Below are 18,003 nucleotides of genomic sequence, written 5' to 3'. Positions count from 1 at the left end.
CAGATTAGTTTTATATTGCTGTTGAAGTGGAGCAAAGAATAGCATTGTTATCAAATGGGTTTGATGTGCTTTACTTAGTCTAATTTCAACCAAATGCTGTGAATAGTCCCAGTCTAATGCTTCATCCAAAATTTGACGGTTTCAGAATAACAAATGAAAATCTTGAAGAGGGAAATTAATACCATTCAAATATACGTATATAGATAAAAGGGTAGACAATATAGATACATTGAGATCAGGCATACTTACACAATCCAGTCCACTGCCAGGATGAGGGAGAGATCATTGGTGGGAAGTCCAATGGCTTCCAGAATAATGGCTATTGTGAGTACTCCTCCCGCTGGGATTCCTGCTGCTCCAACACTGGATGCTGTGGCAGTCACTCTGTAGGCAATATTAACGTCACTTACTTATAGTCCATCAGCCTGCAGTGCAGAACTAAACTATTCAGGCCAACAGGCCTTCTACACTAGCTGCTCACCAGCCTCATCTACCAACCTTTCCTTGTTCAGTTTCTTTGTAAATCCATCAATGTCATTCAACTCATCTGCTCCGTATTCCAACCATTCTCTATGTAAGGAGGTTTCATCAAGTTCCTACTTCAATTCAACAAGGCTTTGCTCCCTCCCAAGTAGGGCCATTCTCTGTCTGAAATCTGGAATTTAGCATAACGACTTACAAAGACTCTTATGTTTGCTTGGGTTTTTGCAATTGAAAGGGATCCCAAGGCAGCTAACAGGAATGATTACAACCTCCACTGGACACTGCCGCATGAGGCGATATTAGCACAAATGGCCAAAAGTTTAGCTGAAAGGGGAGATTTTTAGGGAGCGTAATCAAGAATGATAAGACATAGAATAATACAGCATAGATACAAGCCCTTTGGCCCAACAAGTTAATACCATTAGGGGGACCATCCAGCTAGCCACAATTTCCTACATATGGCCCATATTCCTCTAAGCCCTGCCTCTCTATGTACCTAATCAAGTGCTTCTCAGATGATAGTGTCTGCCTCAACCACCTTCTCCAGCTGAAGAAGTTTGAGAAAGGTTGAAGAGGAGGGGTTAAGGGAAGGAACTCTAGAATTGAGCATCCAATCAGGCCAGGTGCATCTTTATTGTTGGACAAAGGAAATCTGCACATGAAAGAGCTGAACTGATAGCTGTACAGCAGACAGTTGAATATAACGCATCATGCCAAGGTTTACTACTGACTGCAGACTCCAATGTCTCTTTGTAAATAGGGTGATTGAAAGCCTCTAATCTTTCATTTAAGTAAATGAAACCACTGACATTAATAGTCAGGTACCAATCAACCTTGACACAGCTGATTATTTAGAGTATTTACTCTAAAATTGGAGCTAAATTCTTTTTGTTCAATGTAGCTGTTAATATTTCATTTCTTCAGCCTCCCATCCTAAAAACAATCTTCCCCTACTTTCCTCCCCTCTGCACTTGTTAAAACCACCTCTAACTTCTCCCACACTCCGACCAAAGAACATTCAAATAAAACTCACTCTCTCTCTCTCTTTTTATATTTCAGATGCCTTGTATTAACAACATTTTGTTTTTGTTTATTTCCCATTTCAAACTTACCCCAGCAGGAATCTGAGTTTCTGGCAAAGTTCTGGTCTTTTTGAAACCAACTATCTGTCATGCAACGTCGTTAGAAAAAAGGGTCAAGTCAGATCATTGTCACATTGCTGAATGTGGGAGCTGACTGCCAAGTTCCCTACGTCATGACTGAGTGGTGAAACTGACTCAGTCAGCCGGATGGCCCAATTCTGGTGCTGTCTTATGGTCTTATCACAACAGTTGCAACACAAAGTACTTCAATCGCCTGCTCAGGGCCTTTGTGAGCTGAGTGTGCGGGGAACTCTACAGAAATTTACTCCAGCCCTGTGAAGGTCCACTTTGGTCCTCCTTCTAGCATTTCTGATGGCAGCACTGGTCTATTTTCATCTATATGTTTGGAGAAATGAAATTACTGGTGAAATAACATGCCGACACTTGTCAGACAGTGAATGTTGGCATGGTGGCCTAACACAATTCAATAGATGCAGCAGATTTGAAATTAATTGACCTAATTTTTTCCAAACTATAGGACACGTTGATTGGGCATCAACAGAATCATTCAGAATTAAAGTTTATTTTTTTTAAAAAAAAGATCAGCCCCAACATTCTGCAAGGTCTGGCAGTGAAGGATTTTCTGTGCACAAAGTGAAGTGATAGCACAAACTGCCTGTATTTGTACAGAAACCTGATTCCTCTCGTGTATGAGGAAACTAGAAACAATGAAAGCAGACGTTCAACAAAAGTAGATGCTCAAATTGCGACAAAAATTAAGCAACATTTATTACTTTTATCAATGCAAGTTTCAACCTATGTCATCCCAGTTGTGTAAAGGAACTACGGTTTCAGTATTAGTAAAAGCAGCACCAGTATTCTCTCGAGCCTTTAACAAGAAAGAAGCTTCAGAGTGGATCTTTCAGCCTAACTGCAGGCCCAGACAGTCGGGTAGCCAAAGGATGATCAGAGAGATAAGCTTTAGAGAGTATCATAGAGGTGGAGGATCAATGTGTTGAGGGGAAAATGCTTGGGGAGACATCTTGAATGCATAGGATCCACGCAACTGAAAAAGACCTGCATTTCAACAACACATTTCACATTCCTTTTCAAGACATCTCATGGTGCTTTAGAGCCACTGTAGTAAAACTTCATTTTAAATCAGCCTCGAATGATGAGTTAAGTCATTCCCCTCTCTTCATTATAATGGTCAAGTTTAAGAAAGGTTCCATTAGATTCACCACAAGTGTGAATGGAGAACCTGTCAGTTAAACAAGTTGACAGATTTAAGGTGTAGCATAGCGTAGCTAAGTGTAGCATAGCTGAGTAGCAAGTACTAAGGTTTTTTTTGTGTTTTACATGATCAGGAATGCATTGCTTTTAAGACCAATGGAAGATGAATCAATAGGGAGTTGGAAAAGAGAGCTGGGTAAATTTCCAGGGCAATGAGGAAAGTGCAAGATGGCTGGAACTTATTGTGCTACATTTTCAAAGAGCTAGTAAAAGGCACAATGGGCTAAACAGTCTCCTGCTCTCCATCATTCAATAATTCTTAGATCCTATTATGTCCATGGCATCATAAAGTGGGACTTCATTAGCAACTGCACTCATACAGAAATAAAAAAAAAACAATGTGCACTCGTTCAGCAAAAGATGGAGTTAAGGGCAGTGGCACGGGCAAGGGGAAACGCAAGCTGAGAATGATACTCACATGATGGTAAAGATCTGTCCCGCATCTAAGGTGACATCATTCAAGTGGGCAATGAATACTGCAGCAACACTCTGAAATATGGCAGCTCCATCCATGTTGACAGTAGCTCCAATGGGAAGGACAAACCTGGCGATCCTTTTATCGATTCCATTGTTTTCCTCAACACACTTGATCATTGAAGGAAGGGTGGCAGAGCTGTAGAATATCATTGTGAGATTGTACAATGTATATACAGAGCAACAAATCGTCAAACAGTATCACAGCATCCCCAAAATTAGACACCAGCAAATAACTAACCCCTAACCATTGAATTAATTCTGTATTTATATAGCAACTTTACACTCAAAGCGGTTCATAGGACTAACTATCAAATAAAATTTCATAAGGAACCTCAAAGACTTAAGGAGCATTTTCAAGTGTGTATTTAATGAAGAATTGTGTTCCTTCAAACTTGCCATTGTAACTATAAGACCATAAGACATAGGAGCAGAATTACACCATTCAGCCCATCGAGTCTGCTCCGCCATTCTATCATGGCTGATCCTGGATCCCACTGAACCCCATATACCTGCCTTCTCGCCATATCCTTTGATGCCCTGACCGATCAGGAAACGATCAACTTCTGTGTCAAATATACCCACGGACTTGACCTCCACCGCAGACTGTGACAGAGCAGTCCGCAGATTTACTACTCCGTGGCTAAAAAAATTCCTCCTTATGTCCATTCCAAAGGACCACCCCTCAATTTTGAGGCTGTGTCCTCTAGTTCTGGATACCCCCACCATGGGAAACATCCTCTCCACATCCACCCTATCTAAACCTTGCAATATTCGGTAGGTTTCATTGAGATCCCTCCTCCCCCTCCCCCCCCCCACCCCACATTCTTCTGAATTCCAGTGAGCACAGGCCCAAAGCTGCCAAACGCTCCTCATATGCTAAGCCTTTCATTCCTGGAATCATCCTCATGAACCTCCTCCGGACTCTCTCCAATGACAACACATCCAAGAGAGAGTGACACTGACTGAGAGGTTCCCAGCCCTTCTGAACCATCTGACCTCTTCCTCAGCTTTCCTGAAGAGGGTCTGACGTATCCACAATGACTTAAGAAGAGCTTCACAAGAATCATTCCAGGTATGAAAGGCTTAGCGTATGAGGAGCATTTGATATTGCTGGGCCTGTGCTCACTGAAATTTAGAATGGGGGGAGTGGGATCTCATTGAAACCTATCAAATGTTGAAGGGCCTCGATAAGAGTGGATGTGGAGGAATCTAGGACACAGCCTCAGAATAGAGGGACATCCATTTAGAACGGAGATGAGGAGGAATTTCTTTAGCCAGAGGGTGGTGAATCTATGGAATTTGTTGCCACAAGTGGCTGTGGAGGCCAGGTCACTGAGTGGATTTAAGGTGGAGGTTGATAGGTTCTTGATTAGTCAGAGTGTGAAAGGCTACTGGGAGAAAGCAAGAGAACGGGGTTGAGAGGGAACATGGATCAGCCATGATGAACTGGTAAAGCAGACTTGATGGGCCAAATGAATGACCCATGCTCCTATGTCCCATGGTCTTATGGTCAATGAATGGCCACTACAGCTGGCAAAAGTAGTCTTCCTGGGCCAGCTTAGAAGTGAGCAACGGAGGACATCACCTCACAGTCCAGCTCAGACCATTCAGTGGTGGTCCTGTCCTGGTCAAACAACATTCTCCATCACCCAGGCTTGGCCAAAAAGCAAAGTACTGAAGATGCTGAAAACCTGAAGTAAAAACAGAAAATGCTGAGGATACTCTGCAAGTCATGTCCAACCAATGGAGAGAGAAACATCCAAAACATTAACTCTGAGTATTTCCAGCATCAGCAACGATTAGAGGGTGAGGTTTTGTAGATTTCAGATTAGTTCATTGTCTGATACACAAGCATGAAATGAAAATCCTTGCTCAGGTGAAGCCACATTTAGCGGTTTAGTTCAGACACTAAATATGGCAAGTCCAGACATGAAGGTCCTATTCTTATCTAAACTGAAAGCAGCATAGCTATGAATACCACATGGGATCAGCTGGACTGCTTGGAGATGCTCCTGCAGACCGAAACATTCAGAAACTGCAATCCCAAACTAAGAATAATATAGTGAGTAATCGGCACAGCAGGAAATCAGGGGAGAATTCTACACAGAGGGAGATGAGCGTATGGATCACGTTACTAGAGGCTGCACTGTGAATAAGATAAATAAATCCAGATAAACACACACAAGAAATAGAACACTACGTTCAGGGTGTTAAGAGTTAGAGATATAGAAAAGGTTGCTGCAGAGAGAGTTAAGGGTCAAACTCTGCTAGAACGACACAAAGACACTAAATTTCCTGTCCCTAAATCAGATGAGTAAACCAGTTGGATTTTAACAGCGTTGACGCCATAAAGATCACTTTAACTGAAATTACTTTCTCCCCCCACCATCTCAAACTGTATTTGAACTTAAATTCACTGAGATGCTGGTTGGGGTCATTAGATTCTGAGCCCAGTAATGTTTAATGTTAGTGTTCTGCAACTTTCAAGTCTGGTGTTGACTCCCCATGCAAGACTGATTAGCACTATGATATCTCTCTCTCACCCCCCCCCCCCCCCGTTGTATGAAAAGCAGAGTTTGCTTTTGTAGAGTTTATTTAAACAAATATTTTTGTAATCTTTAGTGAATGCATCAGCAAATGCTCCCAAAGTATTGTGTCCATTAAGACATCGATTTTACAGCCCAGCTCTTCCTGGAAATAACAAACTACTGAATGATGACATTTCTCCCTTTGCACCTGTTAAAAGCAACTCTGCAAAAAGCCTTTGCTCTTACAATCTGACAATTTTAATGAACAACATGCTGACATTGGAAGCAATTTGAAAAGATCTTTAAATCGTGCAACTATTGGTCAGCATCTGCGTGATCCTGTCAGAATTCTAGCATCAGACTCATTACAGGAGAAACTATGTCCTCTCTTTCCTTTGCCTGGATTTTGCATATACCCACACAATGTTATGTGCAAGTTCATTCTATAGAGTGGTTATTTCTGGGGAAAAAACTCTCTCTGCCACACTACTTTATAGGACATTGAACATAGAAATCTACAATATATTACAGGCCTACTTTAGAAACTGCCTAGAATTTCCCTAGTGCATAGCCCTCTATTTTTCTAAGCTCCATGTACCTATCTGATAGGCTCTTAAAAGACCCTATTGTATCCACTTACACCATCGCCACCGGCAAAGCATTCCACACACCCACCGCTCTGTGTGAAAATGTATTTCACACCCACCATTCTGTAAGTTACAGTGAGAAATATAGAAACATAGAAATCACACAGCACAACACAGGCCTCCCCCAGCCCACAAAGCCGCGCCGAACACGTCCCCACCCCAGAAACCACCCAGGGCCACCCATAGCCCTCCATTCCCCGAGCTCCATGCACCCGTCCAGAGGTCTCCCAAAAGACCCCATCGCATCTGCCCCCACCACTGCCACTGGCAGCACACTCCACACGCCCCCTACTCCCCATGCAAAAAACTCATCCCTGACATCCCCCTCCACCCACCTCCAAGCACCCCAGAACTGTGCCCTCCTGTGCCTGCCACCCCAGTCCTGGGAAAAAGCCTCTGACCATCCCACACACTTCCACCAGGCCACCCCCATCCTCCGCCGCTCCAAGGGAAAAAAAAGGCCGAGCCCACCCTACCCATTCCCACAAGGCACGCTCTCCAATCCAGGCAACATCCCCGCAAATCTCCTCTGCACCCCCTCCACACAGCCAGCTTTATGTCTTTGGGAGCTGCAGCCCATGACTGAAATATTAATCGTCAACATCTCCATCATTTTCCCTTGCCAAGATTTAGGAACATCCAGAGAGTTCCAGGGAAAAGCAGTCCACTTGGTTGGTTTCCAATCTACTATCTACACATTCACCCACTTCAGCAGTGGAATTGGTGTGGATGGATTGCTTGTTCTGAAAAGCACAACATGACTGCCAAAGAGGAGCAGGAAGGAGGAAGGAGAATAAAAAGCAGGTTCAAAAGGAGAACAGATTTTGGTGGTGTTCCAGAGCTTGAGGATAGAGAATCACACCATCTGTAAAGAAAACTTGCCAAATCTTCAAGAATTCCTCTCAAAACATCAGGCCTCCATCATCTAGAAGCCAGTTGACACACGAGGCCAACGCTGGAATGCCAGCATTTAAAAGTTCAATTTCTGATCAATCCTTAAATAATATTATCGTCAGTCATTCATCATCACTGGGCCCAAACCTTGAAACTCTCTAAAACAGCGATGTGGGACAATCCTCACACACAACCAGAGCAGTTCAAAGTAGCAGCTCACCATCACTCAAGGCCAATTATTGGTGGCCAGAAAATTTTGATTTTTATTCCTCCTTCCTGCTCCTGTTGACAGTCTCATCCTGCCAGAGAATGGTAACATTGCCACAGATGGCTATGGAGGCTAAGTCATTGGATATATTTAAAGTGAAGGTTCTTGATTAACAAAGACATCGAAGGTTATGGGGAGATGGCAGGAGAATGGGTTTGTGAGGGATAATAAATCAGTCATGATGGAATGGTGGAGCCAAATGGCCTAATACTACTCCAATATCTGATGGTGACATGGTCTTCTTACAATGAACCATCCCACCACACCAGTTTCACTACTAACACAAAGGCTCTTACTGTCCTTTGTAACATCAACGCAGAACATATAACAACACAAAACTGTTAAAAAAAAAGCAGGAATGAAATGGAGCAACTGTTGTTCTGTTTTGTAACACCAAACCATAAAACTATCAAAAGAAAAACACGGAGCTAAGGCCAACATGTCCTTAGTTCAACTTTACTTTAGTGAGGTGCGCACATGTGACGTGGTAGAGTAACGATGTGTTCCATTCACATACCCCTACATATAACCAGTAATGAATTATGTAAATAACAAAGAATGCTTAATCAAACAATATATTCACAATATTACTGAAAAATTAAATGCACAACACTCCTCCCTGCAAAGCTAGAAACTCTAACTCAAAATAAAACACATCTCAACTTATATACATTATGCTGCATAATACAACTACTATATAGACATTGATTGCATAGTAAATTTTAAATTGTCCCATTCAGGCCCAATGATTCAATCCTGTGGGGATTTCTTACCCTTGTGGGATAACATCTTTCCTGACAAAGGTGGTGGTGGGGTGGGGAGTCACTGTGCTCGGCAGCGGATACTTGCGGCTGTGAAACAATCTCAGGTTCTGGGGCTTCCTCCATGCTGGTTGTAGGAGCTGACTCTCGGACACAGGAAGTGGTTTTGACAGTTCTGGACATCTTTCTTCTGGACGTGTTGGCATCCTGAACAGAGCCTGGCGAGCTGCTCGTTCTGCTGATCTACCTCAGGCCACCCGATAAAGTTTCGAGCCAATGTTTTCATTTTGACCATGCCTAGATAACTGGCATGAAAGATGCTCCAACACCTTAGCCCTCAGCCTGAATGGTACAACTCTTAATACCCACATAAAGCCCCTGTCAAGGGCAAGTTCATCTTGGCAGTGGCAAAAATAGGGTAACTGGAGTTTCTGCTACACATTCCAATTATTTTGGTAGCACGGAGACCTGAGACAGTATGGGGTCTTTTCTGGATCATCTCTGCCGTAATAGGGAGACTTTCAATTTGCATTGGGGAGAATACATTAAAATAAATGTCCTCATTTTTAAAATTTTCCAGATATTTTCTTTTCCAAGGGCAAACAGGAAAATCCATTAGAATTTTCATGAATAGTTGTCCTCTTGAATGCAATCTTGTAACTGTCCTCCAAGAAACAGAGCCTATCTTTGCATTCATGCTGCTGCAGTTAGTGGAAGATTATTCTGTGGATTGACAATAGATACCAGTGGTTGAAGATCAGTAATGAGGGTAAAGTCTGGTTGAAACGATGCACACCCTAAACGAGACTCAAGGCCCCTCTGTCAGTCTGCATAATTTCTCTCTGCAGTGGTAAGGGAATGTGATGCAAAGGCTCTGGTACATTCTCTGCCATCACTGCATACCATAAGGCGAGCTGTCACAGGGAAGCTTCACTGGATGATGTGGATCCTAATGTGTGAGTACAGTGTCTGATGTCACCATCTCCTTTTCCTTTTTGAAAGCCCCCTCACACTGCTTTGTCCATTGCCATTTCTTCCTGATCTGTAGTAATGAGTTCAAAGGGTGGAGCACAGTAGCCAGGTTTGGCAGGAATGTGTTACAGTAAATGACAAATCCTAAGAGAACCACAACTGTGACATGTCCTTTGGCCTTGGGGCATCCACCACTGCGTGAATTTTCTCAGCATATTTGTCCAATTCTTGTGTATCAATGGTGTGATCAAAGTAAATGATGCTTGGTTTAAAAAATTCATACTTGTTGCATCACACTCTGAGCCCATAATCTTTCAATCGTTTTAACACTGTCTCAAGATTTTAGAGATGTTCCTTATCATCCTCACCAGTAACACTGATGTCATACTGGTTACACTGAGTTCCTGGGCAGCCTTGCAGCACCCGGTCCATAGTTTTTGACCAGAGTGCAGGTGCAGATGACACTCCAAAAATAAGCCTATCAGAGTGATAAAGCTCTTTGTGAGTGTTTACAGTGAGAAACACTTTGGACTCTTCTTCCATCCCCATCTGTTGGTAGGTCTCAGCTAAGTCCACATTGCTGAAGTGTTTTCCTCCAGATGTTTGCAAAGATCTCCTCTATCCTGGGCAGAGGGTATTGATCAACTTTAGGTACTGGGTTGATGGTACCCTTAAAATCACCACGGATCCTAACATACCCAAACTACCTGGTTATTGGGTCCACTGGTACTGCCCATGGGCTCCAATCAACTTTGGAAGGATTCCTTCTGCCTCCATGTGATCTAGCTCACTGGCTACTTTATCACAGTTGTTATCAGGAACCGGACGGGCTTTACAAAATTTGGATGTGGCACTGTTTGATCTTTGATATGTTTGAGTTTTCCAGTGCCATCCTTGAACACTGTTGTGGCACCATCCATTATCTTTCTTAATTCACTTTCAGTTGAGTCTGTTGCAGGGGATGTGACATGCAAATTGTGGATGGATCACCAACCAAGTTGCAGTTGTCTCAGCCAATCACAGCCCCACAATGCAGCCCCTCCTATTTTAAGCACCACACAAGCCCCATGAGGCTTGTAAGTTGTATTTCATTGTTACGAATGCCATTTCCACAGGAGTCATCTTTTCTCCAATAAAAGTTTTTAGTTGGATATCTGTAGGCTACAATTCAGTATCTTTGAAATACCGCTCAAACTCATTTTGTGGAATGACTGAAATAGCCAAGCGAGGGTCCAATTCCATTTTAATTAATTCGCCATTAACTTCAGGTGTAAGTCATATTGCTTGTCTATTGTTAGATTTCACATTGTAAATCTCAAGGCTTCTCAGTCCTAAGTCATTCTCATCATTATCAGATTTTTCATCAACAACATGTAGACTAGTGCTTTTTTTAAAATAGCAACGACTTTTTTCTTTTTCTTTTTCCTGTGCAGTCCATTTATTTTGACTGCCTGACATGTTCTTTGTATGTGTCCAACTTTTCTTGCATTTTCTGCAAGTTTCACCTTTAAACCTGAATTGATTTGGTGTATGTAAGCCCTCGCCACAGTGACAACACAATTTGTTCAGCCACGCTATTTCTGTTTACACATTGCAATTTTGTTCACACCCACTTTAATCCCCGACTGTAACTCAATTGCTTCTCTGACTGCGATTTCAACTGCTCTTTTAAGTGTGAGTTGTGCTTCAGTTAGGAGCCATTTCTGAATGTTTCCTTGTAAGATTCCACAAATTAAGTGATCTCTCAATGCAACATTAAGCCCAACACTGAACTGGCAATGCTCAGACAATTTCTTCAATTAAGCCATGTAAGCTGAAATACACTCCCCTGCCTTTTAATTCCGCTTACAAAACCTAAAATGTTCTGCAATCAACAATGGTTTCACTTCTTAATGTTCCTGAATTCAATTTCATAACAGGAAAGCTCAAAGAAAGGGTCAAGGTTGAAGACCAGAAACACAGTGGTCGGCCATGGAAACTGAGTGCAGCAGACGAGAGATACATCAAACTGACATCCCTTCTAAATCAGAAGTCATCCAGCATTGCTATCAGCTTTGAACTCACAGAAACCACTGGAATGCAAGTCAACCCTTTTACAGTCCAGAGAAGTCTTGTCAGAAGTGATATTCGCGGAAGCACTGCTGCCAAAATTCCATTCCTCCAAAGTGGAAACAAAGCCAAGAGACTGACCTACGCACAAAATCACAAGGACTGGGGTACTGAACAATAGCAGCAAGTGCACTGGACTAACTAGTCAAGATTTGAAACATTTGGCTCAAACAGGAGGCTGTTTACCCGTAGAAGAGCTGGAAAATGCTACATGGATGAGTGTCTGCAGACACCAGTGAAGCACCGCGGAGGCTCCCTTCAGGTTTGGGGCTGCATTTCTGCAAATGGAGTTGGTGATCTGGTCAGAATTAATGGAATCCTCAGTGCTGAGAAGTGCAAACAGATTCTCGCCCATCACACAATACCATCAGGGAGGAGTCTGATTGGTCCAAATTTCATTCTGCAGCAGGACAATGGCCCTAAGCACATGACCAAGGTCATAAATAAATATATTCTGTGAAAAGGGAAAAAAAGGAGTTCTATAAAAGATGGTATGGAATCTACAGAACACTGATCTTGACATCATCAAAGCAGTCTGGGATTCCCTGGAGAGACAGGAGCAAGTGAGACAGCCAAAGTCTGCAGAACTGTGGCAAGTTCTCCAAGATGCTTGGAACAGCCAATTACTTATAAAACTGCACAACAGTGTACCTAGGAGAACTAATGAGATGTCCTCCTTCTTCAAAGAAAGGGGCTTTCCTTCCTCCACCATCAACGCTGTTCTCAACTGCTTCTCTTCCATTACACACACATCCTGCCACTCCACCAGGGACAAGGTTCCTCTTGTCCTCACCTACCACCCCACCATCCTCCATGTCCAGCACACAATTCTCTGGAACTTCCGCCATCTCCAGTGGGATCCCACCACTAAACACATCTTTCCCTACCCCTCTCCAAAAGAACGAACAGATGCAGTTTCAAAGGCAAAGGGAGGTCATATCAAATATTGATTTCATTTAGTTTTTTACTGTCTACTATTCCTTATAGCACATTTTTTGATATTCAGAAATTTTCATTATTTTTGAATGCATCTTTGCTTTACAGAATCTTCTTACATGTGCCCAAGACTTTTTCGCAGTACTGTATATTCACAATATTTACTCAGATATTACTGAAACATTAAATACACCACAACTACAGATTAGTAGAGATCAGGATGATGACCAGATGTACCTTTGAAATTGGGGTTCAAGTTGGTGGTTTTTGATGTTTTCTCATCAAAATATGCTTGGAGAATCTTCATCTTTTCATCTAATGATGACAAGTCTGAAGGATATGGAGTCTATGGAGAGGGTGCAGAAGAGGTTTACCAGGATGCTGTCTGGTTTAAAGGGCATTTGCTGTAAGGAGAGGTTGGAGAAGACTTGATTGCTTTCTCATGAGCAGCAGAGGCTGAGGTAGACCTGATAGAAGTTTATAAGGTTATTGGAGGCATAGACAGAGTAGACAGCCAGCATCTTTTACCCAGAGTCAGACTCCTTAACACTAGTGGGCATGCATTTAAGGCAAAGGGGCAGGGTAAATTAAAAGGATATCTGGGGCTGCAAGATTTAAAAAAGAGAGAGAGGTGGGGGCCTGGAATAACTTGTAAGAGGTGGTTGCTTCTTATCGTGCTTTTTGGTGCATCAGGTTATATATTTTGCTGTTTCCTTACCATTTGTCTAATTTTTCTATAAGGCCAAGTTGCTACCTCAATGGAAGAAGCCAGCCGAATTCAAACCCGGGACTACTTGCCCCAAAGTCTGGTGCTGATGCCAGTACACAACTGGCCGGCTATGAGGTGGTAGTGTAGTATGATGGAGCTGGTTAAGAGGCTTTAAATCAGCACACAAATGTGCAGAGAATGGAGGAATATGGACATTATGTAGGCAGAAGGATTTAGTTCAGTTAGGCATTTAATTAATGGTTTAATTATTTTGGCGCAACATTGAGTGCTGAAGAACCTGTTCCTGCACCGTATTGTTCAATGTTCTAAGTCAACAATAACATGACCATGGCTCTTGAATTTCAATGATTTTCTTTAGGCAATAAAATAGAGCCAGTCTACAGCAACTGGCAAGAGCAAACAGCACGTTTGAGCCCTGGTCCTCGGGCAATTGCTTCACTCCATCACCAAGGCTGCTCTCTTGAATTGGAATCAGGTTTAAAATCACTGCACATGTTGTGAAATTTGTTATTTTGCTGCAGCAGTACTATGCAATACATAATGACAAAAACTAGAAAATATAATAACTGGTGATATTTATATATATCATACACACCATGCATACACCGACTCCATCACGCTCTCTTCTCATTATTACCATCAGGAAGGAGGTACAGAAGCCTGAAGGCACACACTCAGTGATTCAGGAACAGCTTCTTCCCCTCTGCCATCCAATTTCAGAATGGACATTGAGCTCATGAAGACTACCTCACTATTTTAAAAAAATTATTTCTGTTTTTGCTTATTTTAACATAACTATTTAATATTTTTATATATATACTTACTGTAATTCAGTTTTTTCTCCTATACCTATCATGTATTGCACTGTTTTACTGCCGCAAAACTAACAAACTTCATGAAACAGGCCAGTGATATTAAACCTGATTCAAATTCTGATATACATAAAAATTAAGTAAGTAGTACAACAAGAAAGGAAAATATGGTGAGGTAGGGTTCATAGGTTCATTGTCCATTTAGAAATCTGACAGCGGAGGGGAAGAAGCTGTTCCTGAAACATTGAGTGTGTGTTTTCAGGCTCCTGTACCTCTCCGTGACGGTAGCAATGAGAAGAGGGCATGTCCTGGGTGATCGGGTCCTTAAAGATGGATCCCCCTTTTTGAGGCATTACTTTTTGAAGGTGTCTTTGATGCAGGGGAGGTCGGTGCCCATGATGGAGCTCCCCGAGTTTTCTGTAGCTTTTTCCAATCCTGTGCAGTGGCGGCGATGCAGCTAGTTATAATGCGCTCCGCGGTACACCCCTATGTCTATGGTGACATAACAAATCTCCTCAAACTCCTAATGAAATATAGCTGCTGACATTCCCTCTTTGTAATTGCATCAATATGTTGAGGTCAGGATAGATCTTCAGAGAAGTTGACAACCTGGAACTTGAAACCCCTCACCCTTTCTACAGCTGATCCCTCGATGAGGACTGGTGTATGTTCCCTTGAATTCCCCTTCCTGAAATCCACAATTCATTGGTCTTACTGGCATTGAGTGCAGGACTGGTGTTGCTACACCAGTCAACCAGCTGATCTCTCTCACTACCATAAACGCCTCTTCACCATCTGAAATTCTGCCAACAGTATTTGTGACTTTAGCAAATTTATAGATACCACTTGAGCTATGCATAGTCACAGTGATGGAGATAGAGAGAGTAGAGCAGTGGGCTAAGTACACATCCTTGAGGTGCACCAGTGTTGATTGTCAGCGAGGAGGAGATGTTATTTTCAATCTGCACAGAGTGTGGTCCCCCAGTGAGGAAGTACAGGATCCAGTTGTAGATGGAGGTTCAAAGGCCCAGGTTTTGGAGTTTGTTGACTAGAACTGAAGGTATCATAATGTTGAACGCTGAGCTGAAATTGATAAATGGCAGCCTAACATACTCTATGTGATCTAAGGCTGAGTGGAGAGGCACCTTTGCAACATCAGCTCATAGCTGGTGTCCCGTCTTCCTCTCTGTGTGAACTGGACATTGTCCAAATCTCTCTGCACCAAGCCCTACAGACATATCATTTCTGTATGGTTGACCTAAAATGACTCCCAGTTAAGCAATGTCTCAATTCAAAAAGGATATTTTTCTCAGTTCTCCCTATGGCCTTACTGAACTCCCCACCCGTAGAATCCTTCAGCCATAAGACATAGGAGCAAAATTAGTTTATTCAGCCTATTGAGACTGCTCCACCATTTGAACTTAGCTGATTTATTTTCCCTCTCAACCCCATTCTCCTGATTCTCCCCATAATCTTTGATACCATTACTAATAAAGTACCTATCAACCTCCACTTTAAATATACCCAATGACTTGGCCTCCACAGTCATCTGTGGCAATGAATTCCACAGATTCGACCTCCTTTGGTTAAAGAAATTCCTCCTCATCTCTGTACTAAAGGGACATCTTTCTGCTCTGAAGCTGTGCCCTCTGGCCCTAATCTTTCCCTCTACTGGAAACATCCTCTCTATGTCCAGTCTATCCAGGTCTTTCAATATTCAGTAGCTTTGCAATGAATATCCTCCCTATGATAGCATCTAAACTCCAGTGAGTACTGACCATCAAGCACTCTTCATAAGTTAACCCTTTCATTCCCAGGACCATTTTCACAAACCACTTCTGGATCCTCTCCAATGGCAGTGCATCCTTAGATATGGGGCCAAAAACTGCTCATAATGCTCCAAATGTGGTCTGACAAATGCCTCAGCATTGCATCCTTGCTTTTATATACTGATCCTCTTGAAATGAATGCTAACATTGCATTTGCCTTCCTGAATCATCCGGTAAGTTAAACTTCAGGGAATCCTGTACAAGGACTTCCAAGACTCTTTGCACTTTCAATTTCTGAACTTGCTTCCTGCTTAGAAAATAATCTCTGCCTTTGTTCCTTCTACCAAACTGGATGGCCATACACTTCCCTGAACTGTATTCCATCTGCCGCTTCTTTGCCCATTCTCCTAATCTGTCCAAGTCCTTCCGCAAACTCTCTTGTTTACTCAACACTATCTGTTCCTCTGCCTATCTTTTATCATTAACAAACTTGGCCACAAAGCCATAAATCCAATCATAGATTTGTAATGCCCTGGTTTACATTTTTTTTTACTGTAATGCTGTTCTGTATTTGATCCAGTGCAAGCTGCTTGTCTGGATTACTGTTGAAGATAAGAGATACACAGCCGACAGAACCAGAGTGTTTCAGATCATAGACATGACCATGAATCTCTAAGGTGTGTACATCCCTCCAAATCTGGCCTCTTGCATCTCCTTAATTTACATCACTTCTGGTCATCAGTTACAATCTCTTTAAATGAGCTGGCATCTAATTTTGTTTGATAATAGCTCCTTTGAACTGCTTTGAGATATTTTTCTTTGGGTAACAGGAATCACAAGTTGCCACTCAACATTCCGACACTCCTAGACTTTTGTGCAATCGAAGATTTGTATAATAGCTTCCAACACTTAACCATCTCAATAGCTGCAATTGATATAATGTTATCTGTGAAACATATAGCACTTAACTAAACACAGACCTGGAACAAGTTCCGAATGCTGTTGTTAATGGAGTGACGATGCCCAGCAAAAATGTATAAGGGTTTCTGTGGGTGAATACGAAATAGATCAAAGGTAGAATAATCGCTCCATGTATAACATGTCCGAGTATGGAAGCGAGAATATATTTTCCCAAGCCAGTTACTAGGGAAACAACATTATCCATCTCCACTATTTTGCTGGCAACGAGGAATAGGATTCCAATGGGTGCATACCTGTTTAAGATAAAACAGTTGTTAGTGAAACATCACATGTATGATACAATACGCAATGAAAGATTTGCAGCTATATTATCAACACACCAGCTTTATGATTATCAAAGAGAATAACTCACCACATAATCCAGGAGACCAAGATCATAGTTGCATCATTGAAGATACTGAAAAATTTAATTAGCTGTTCTCCATCAGGGCCTAGTTTCCTGAGAGCTATGCCAAAGATAATTGCAAAGAGGATCAGTCCCAGTATGTTCATGCCTTCCACTTCGGTACCAATGGGAACCTGCAATCATTAGAAAGATTGGGCTCACTCAGTAACAGACAGAAAACATCACAGAAATGTGGAGATCAGCACTGTCCTTTTCACAAAGCACAGAATGTCTTGTGGGTCTTCAAAAGAAGACAGGCTGATTTTTTTTAAATTGTTCTTCTCTTTATAGGTCCCTATAGAAACTTCTCACAAGTGTGCGCACAGTGAAAAAGTGATGAAGAAACCAGAATGCTCCTTTGAAGAAGGCTGGAGTGATCAAGTCAGTCTCTCAGACCATTAACTTTCTTTTCACAGCCTCCTCCTTCACCAAACCCCTTTTCTTTGGGTCTGCATTCTACATCTCTCTCTGATGAAACTCCAGCTCTGTTTCATTCACCACAGATGCTGCTTGCCTTGCAATCTCTACTTTTCTTTCATGCTTCCTGCACCTGTAGTACTTTGCTCTTGAACACCTCTACTATTATTAGCCTGGCTCCTCGTCTGACGACCTTAGCTCAAATTCATTCAAATGTTCAAAGATTCAAAGGTTCATTTTATTTTCAAAGTATGTATGTAGGATACAACTCTGAGATTTATCTCCTCCAGAAAGCCATAAAATATGGAAAAACAAAAGAAGTAGTTGAAAGAAAGACATCAATCTCCACCCCCCCACACGAAAGGAAAAAGAAACAAAAAACCCGCAAGCCCCAAACCCACCCCCAACCCCTCCCTCACACAAAAACTAATAGATCACCCCCATGGAGAAACAAAAACA

The 18,003-nt window shown here is 42.2% G+C and overlaps 1 protein-coding gene across 2 annotated transcripts in view; it reads right to left on the bottom strand.

The window, feature by feature from the left end:
* The window catches only part of slc1a4 (solute carrier family 1 member 4), a 226,404-nt gene that overhangs the window by 11,638 nt on the left and 196,763 nt on the right, over nucleotides 1–18,003 (bottom strand). For both annotated transcript variants that reach the window (XM_073051234.1, XM_073051233.1), the window contains 4 exons: nucleotides 17,095–17,261; nucleotides 16,742–16,975; nucleotides 3,277–3,471; nucleotides 250–384 (listed from right to left, as the gene is read on the bottom strand). In XM_073051234.1, coding sequence (XP_072907335.1) covers nucleotides 250–384; nucleotides 3,277–3,471; nucleotides 16,742–16,975; nucleotides 17,095–17,261 — 731 coding nt within the window. The remainder of the gene's footprint in view (nucleotides 1–249; nucleotides 385–3,276; nucleotides 3,472–16,741; nucleotides 16,976–17,094; nucleotides 17,262–18,003) is intronic.

The sequence above is a fragment of the Hemitrygon akajei genome, chromosome 7 (genome assembly GCF_048418815.1).
Source record: "Hemitrygon akajei chromosome 7, sHemAka1.3, whole genome shotgun sequence".
NCBI classification, from domain to species: domain Eukaryota; kingdom Metazoa; phylum Chordata; class Chondrichthyes; order Myliobatiformes; family Dasyatidae; genus Hemitrygon; species Hemitrygon akajei.
The sequence above is the reverse complement of the archived record's forward strand: the minus strand, read 5'-3'. Positions and strand labels throughout refer to the sequence as shown.